The 6,092-nt window shown below is 42.5% G+C and overlaps 1 protein-coding gene across 10 annotated transcripts in view; it reads left to right on the top strand.

The window, feature by feature from the left end:
• The window catches only part of LOC106521789 (ELKS/Rab6-interacting/CAST family member 1), a gene marked incomplete in the record, with an annotated part of 136,158 nt that overhangs the window by 99,805 nt on the left and 30,261 nt on the right, over positions 1-6,092 (top strand). For all 10 annotated transcript variants that reach the window (XR_001310712.1, XR_001310710.1, XR_001310711.1 and 7 more), the window contains 1 exon segment: positions 1,023-1,170. Coding sequence is in view for 7 of the 10 variants with exons in the window: in XM_014014514.1 (XP_013869968.1) it covers positions 1,023-1,170 (148 nt within the window).

Raw genomic sequence — 6,092 nt, 5'->3', positions numbered from 1 at the left:
AGTCAAGACCAAGGGAGGGCGAGACCAAGTCGAGACCAAGACCAAGGGAGGGTGAGACCAAGTCGAGACCAAGACGAAGGGAGGGCGAGACCAAGTCGAGACCAAGACCAAGGGAGGGCGAGACCAAGTCGAGACCAAGACCAAGGGAGGGCGAGACCAAGTCGGGACCAAGACCAAGGGAGAGTGAGACCAAGTCGAGACCAAGACCAAGGGAGGGTGAGACCAAGTCGAGACCAAGACCAAGGGAGGGTGAGACCAAGTCGAGACCAAAACCAAGGGAGGGTGAGACCAAGTCAAGACCAAGACCAGACAAAAAAAACGTAAACTAGTGCCCTAAAAGATACAGTATACTGTACACAGMTAACTGACTTAATACAYATATCTAAYACTGAACAGATAAATTGGTCAATATTCAGGCAGTTTAGTGATACTTTCATAGTTGTAGATTTGACTGGTCTTGAAATAAAATATAAGACCGAGACCATCAAAAAGTGGTCTTGASTTGAAGGAAATTTCGTAAATGATTAATTTAATTTTAGGTGCAGTTTTGWATTTTATACTTCCTGATCATTGCAGCCTTTAAGTTTAAAGCAGAGAATGAGAGTTGGGGTGTTATCATGTGTTCTCTCTCTAGCCTAAACAAAAATGAGTTACGTTCTGATGTCTGAATTGTAACACCTCCAGGGGTGTAACCAGGAAGAGAAATACATTATAAGGTCAATTCATTATTATAGAAGTTGTTAGTATTTTGCAGAGTCTCTGTTATAGTCAGYCTGGACRGACTGGGCTGTTTTGTTTGGGTTTTTAACTCAAGGCCTTAYGCTGAGGCCTGTGCTGAGTGCTGATTGGGGTCAGAAGATTGAGAATAAAGTTTTGAGAAGAAATCCAGTGGATTCCTGCATTTATTCAGACATGACATTATGGACAGCACAATTATTTCTACAATTACTGCAAAACTGCTGGTAAACTTTTTTTTAACCAAAGGGAAACAATTCTAATCTGTACATTTGTTTCCTGTACAGGCAAGAGGCACTGCTGGCTGCTATCAGCGAGAAAGATGCTAACATCGCCCTGTTAGAGCTCTCCTCGTCCAAAAAGAAGAAAACCCAAGACGAGGTRTCCGCTCTGAAGAGGGAGAAGGACAGCCTGGTTCAGCAGCTCAAACAGCAGGTAAAAMCCCTGAACCCTGACTGCACAGCTTTTCAACGGGGGTGGGGTTTAGAGACGACAAGTGACAAAAGAGGTGATGTGCTCTCACGCAAAATAAAGGTCGAGTTTAGCCGAGGAATGCGGTGGCCAAATTTGGAAAGGTGTAAATAAAAGCAAAGGTGCTCAGGTGAGGTGGCAGTGATGAGGGGAGCAAAGAAAAACAAGGAAGGCAGAGAGAAACCCGGTCCAGATGTGACCACTAGCCCTCCAACCACAGAGAGTAAATTTAGGATTAACCTGCCACTCCTACAGTTCACCCCCCACACACACATTTTATCTTCAACACATTGTAGCAGGCGGCGCTCATGTATAAATTTAGATTGATGATAATATTCTCCCCACAGATAAAYACACAAACCTCACGCACCAGCACTCTAGAACACAGATAGGTGTTAACAGAGTTCATGGACACACACATCATTGTGTACACACTCAGCCTGGCCAAAAACAAGGATATAAACACGACCAAATGCCTCTGTGGTTCCACACAGGGCTCTTTTCATATTCAAAGGTCTCTGGGGTTCAGTGAAAGAACCATCGCTGGGAGTTTGGTTTCTCCTTCCTCTCCGTGTTGGTTCTCATATGTGATTACACGTTAGAGGTAAGGTGGCTTCAGAGAGCAGTTGTGTCCAACGACAAGCATCTCCTTTTTCCCCCCTCTCTCGCTTCCTTCCTCGTGCCGCATGTCTCATCTTTTCTGTGTTATGTTTGAAGCCTTTCATGACACCTCAGAGTCTCAGAGGTGGTTACTGACGGCACAGAGACTYCACTGTCTGAGTGTTTGTGGATCCGGTGATGTAAAGAGTTTAGCTCTTCCTTTCTAAATATCTCCGCTCAGTCATCCTTTTTATTTATCTAATGGTCTTTTAAATAAYGTCTGACTGTGATGCAAACTTTGTGTTTGAAAAGCAGTTTTCTGTATTTAAGCTGAGGCTAGTTTTTAAAGTCTTCAGTTRGTCCTAAATGAATGTTATAATTTACATAAACTGAAGAATTTACTCTTTATTATCTAACTGTAAACTAATAAAACAAGAATTTGGATGTACATATCTCATGTTTGATGTTGACTGTAATTAAAGTATCAGACAACTATTTGACTTGTTTTGACCTTTATAATATTTACCTTTATTTTCAGAAAGGGCAAGAAGTCCTAATTTGACCTATGCTGAGAACACTGAGAACCTGACAGTGCTATTAAACAAATAATGTACTTAGTGAGACTCTTCTCTCCTGTTTGTCTGCTTAGTTTTATTTTTTTTAGAAGTTTAGTAGCTAACTAGAGGAAAAAAAGACTGGAGCTGAAGTTTGCTTAAAAAAATTAGGATTAAAAATAGAAAAATGTAGAAAAAAGTGTAAGTTATCCTCTAACCCAGTAAGATCATATGTGTGGCTCATGTTTCTTTTATATCAAATAACTCTTAATATATCCTGTATTTTTGTAAACATGACACCTTCACTCAGTGCAAGGCTTTAAAGTATATAAATGTCAGAAGCGTTTCAGGATGAGTTTAAGTTATAGATRTTCAGAGGTAAGGTTTTCTCTCCTTACAAAGGTCTGTTTAATTAATTGTTCAGCTGTTAACTGAGATTCATTTCATTCTGTTTTGCACCACACTGTTAATCTTCACTTGTATATTATCACATCCCGCTTTTGTTCCATTGTCTGTGTGGGGAAAAAAAAATGTGGGTCTAATCTAATTTATTGCTCTGCGGAGACGTGTCACAGTTAAATAATTCCCCACAGCGCTCGTCTCAGAGCGGTTCCCTTATCGTTTGTAATTTTCCACTTATCAACAGTTTTCTTTTACCCCGATAAAAGAAAAAATTGGAGAAATAATCCAATTTGTTATCGTGATGGAATAGTTTCTGCTCAAGCACGACTCAGCAACTTTTATTTTTACCGATAATTAAAGTGATATCTTCAAAGGTTTTTTTTTTCTTTTTCTTTTGCAACTGAAAAGCCAAAAGGTGCAATATTTTAATCAAATATTTCCCCCAAAGTCTTGTCACAAAGATGACATTTTCTTAAAAGCATGAGTCAGCAGTTCGCTCCTCGTTTCACTCTTCATTTTGTCAGCGGCTCAAAGGCGACTGGTAGGTTGTGTGGAGGGGAGGTGAAGAAGCAGGAAGGTATGAGGGAGGAGGAGTGAAATAATAGCGTGATGATTAAATTAAGTGAGAAGGAGAGTTGGCACAGGAGCGACAGAGCTGAGGTCAGCATTCCTGACAATTAGAAAAATGAGAGTCGATGTAAAGAAAGGCCAGGGATGAAAATGAGGACAGTCTTCTGTTTCCTTTTTGTGCTCCCCAACTGCTCTCTTTTAGCCTCAAGTTAATTTTATCCTTTTATTTGGTAGGATTGTTTTTTTCTTGAGGTCCAGATTATTGCAATAAAACTAAAATGTCAGTTTAGTCCACCTTAAGACTCTTGTCATAATATTGGTGATGTTTATTCAGAGTCCTTGCCCCTTTTTTCCCCCAACGATCCAAGCGTCTCCTCTAAAGCTATTCCTAAAAATACAAGAGTTCTGATGTCTAAAACCTAGTCAACATGTTGCCAGGGAGGATTCCATGTCCCCAAAACATAAACACAACTGTTTGCCAGCTTATCTGGACTGAAAGGAACGCTTTTCATCTTTGCTTCTATAATCATAGCGGGCGAAAGCAAGGTTTTTTTTTTAACAGTGAAGTGACTTTCTCTGGGTGAAAGAAAACAGAAGCAATCCAAACCAATAAAACCATCACCAGGATCTAACAGAGTGACTTGGACGTAAGACTGTGGTGGATTTATTCATCTGGTGAGCCCGGCTAACTTCTCCAAGCAGACAAACTGCATTAGGAGACGAGACAAGAGCAGCATTAAATCCATATGGACAAACACTAATCTGAAACATCCAGACAAAGCAGTCAGGAACTGCTTCACTGTACGAACATTTGTTTTAGATTTGAGTCATTTTTAAACATCATTTATGATTTTAACTCTTGCAAAAAAGCCTTCCAATCTGAGATGTTTCTAAAAGCTTGTAGAGTACTCCTTAGACAAAGTTGTCCCTTTATGCACAGGCAACATAATTGTGCTGGTTTTAGGCCTGATTTTCCCCTTCCAACAATTTTAAGGACGCCTCTATTATCATGATGGCCCTGAAGATAATTTAAGGAGATACTTCTGCTGCGTGAAGTGAGTTAAGAGTGAGTCTAGTCGGCTGAAAAGGATACCCAGACTGCTCCGATCTCAAATCAAAGATATTCAACAGGTTGGATTGTCTTGACCCTTTATCCCAGCATGTGTGTGTTGTTCCCCCGAGGACAAACGAGCTCACAGCCTGTTGAATGTATCCAGTTAGAAAGCGAGGTGATGTAAACACGTAGGCAAATCCAAAATACAAATAAAACAACTGCCATGGAGCACCAGAAAGTCTGGTGGATGTTGAAGATGTCTTCTTGTTTTGTTTTTCCTCTGCTTCTTCCTCATCGTCCATGGTTGTTTGCTCTTCACGTTTGATCTTGAGAGGTTTTGCGAGATTTCCCATCTGACATCTGAATGTTCCTGAGTKAAATCTATTGGTGTGTTGTCGTTGGCTATGTGGCTGTACACCACGCACTTTAGGACTAAACCTGTTAAACCTATGAGTTTTTATCGTCTTGTGTTTTAAAAATCAGCCAACAATGTTTAAATCTTGCCATGCAAACCAGGCATTAGTCTGAATCTTCAATTCAGTTTATTTATATAGCGCCAAGTCACAACATACATTGTCTCAGGGCACTGCACATGAAAAAAGAACAATCTAAAGAAGAAGCCAGCAGTTTGTGTTGAATCACTTCATCACAGTCTCCCATCCTGAGCAAACGGTGGAGAGGAAAAACTCCCTGCTAATCAGGAAGAAACCTCCAGCAGAACCAGGCTCAGGACAGGACACCATCTGCCTCGACCGGCTGGTTTGGGGGACAGGAAAGAGACACAGCCAAACACGGAAGAACTGGTCCAGGTTAGGAATGCGCGATATAAACGATATATGGTAGAAACGATATAAATTTGTCCTATGATAGAGATCTGTAGTCTACCGGCCAACCGCGCAATTCCTTTTGGTGACGTAACCGGCTGGAGTCAAAACAGAGGAAGCGGGAAGCAGCGTGGCTGAGAGCACAAATGAAGGGGGGGGTGGGGGGGACATAACTTATCTGGACCTGGTTCGGGTGTGTGAAAATGAACACCGAACTTTTTACATGTTTACGTGACGGCGCGTCCACGAGTCGGATGCCTGCTGCGGGAGGAGCGCGTGCCGCGGCACATGAGGCAGCGAGGCGACTGTCAGTGCAGGTGAAGTAGTGCTCCAGGACGCACAAAAGCTCGCTGAGTCTGGACCTCGTTTCTCCTGCGGTCATAGTGCGACGATGCACGGCCGAATGCGCACGCACTCCGCGCCCACTTCACGCGCACATTCCAAAGCGCGACTATAAAAGTGCTGCGGCGCCTCAAGCGCGATTAGAGCAGCGCGATTTGAACGATGTGAACGATCTCAGCGTTCGACGCGCTGAGGCGCAAATCGCTGAAGTTAGAAAATCTGAACTTTTGTAGCTCGACGCGCCGCGTCAACCAGTCAGAGAGACTCCACTGTGTGACGTAGCGACATATTTCCCGACGGGATAGTTTACTGAATGATGTCCACTAACCTGAAACAGATGGAGAGGAGCTCTTTAGCTGAAATCGAGTGCCTGCAGTCGGTCTCCTGACAGAGATATCCGCACCAATGCGTGGCAGTGGCTCATCAGACTGGACTCGGGACAAAAATAGTCCTGAAAACGAGCTGTGAGCCTCTCCCGCAGCTGCTGGGTGATGAAACTCAGAATATCTCTGAATTATCTGGTGTATTAATTATGAATTA

This window comes from Austrofundulus limnaeus, unplaced genomic scaffold (genome assembly GCF_001266775.1).
Source record: "Austrofundulus limnaeus strain Quisiro unplaced genomic scaffold, Austrofundulus_limnaeus-1.0 Scaffold115, whole genome shotgun sequence".
Classification (NCBI taxonomy): domain Eukaryota; kingdom Metazoa; phylum Chordata; class Actinopteri; order Cyprinodontiformes; family Rivulidae; genus Austrofundulus; species Austrofundulus limnaeus.
The sequence above is the reverse complement of the archived record's forward strand: the minus strand, read 5'-3'. Positions and strand labels throughout refer to the sequence as shown.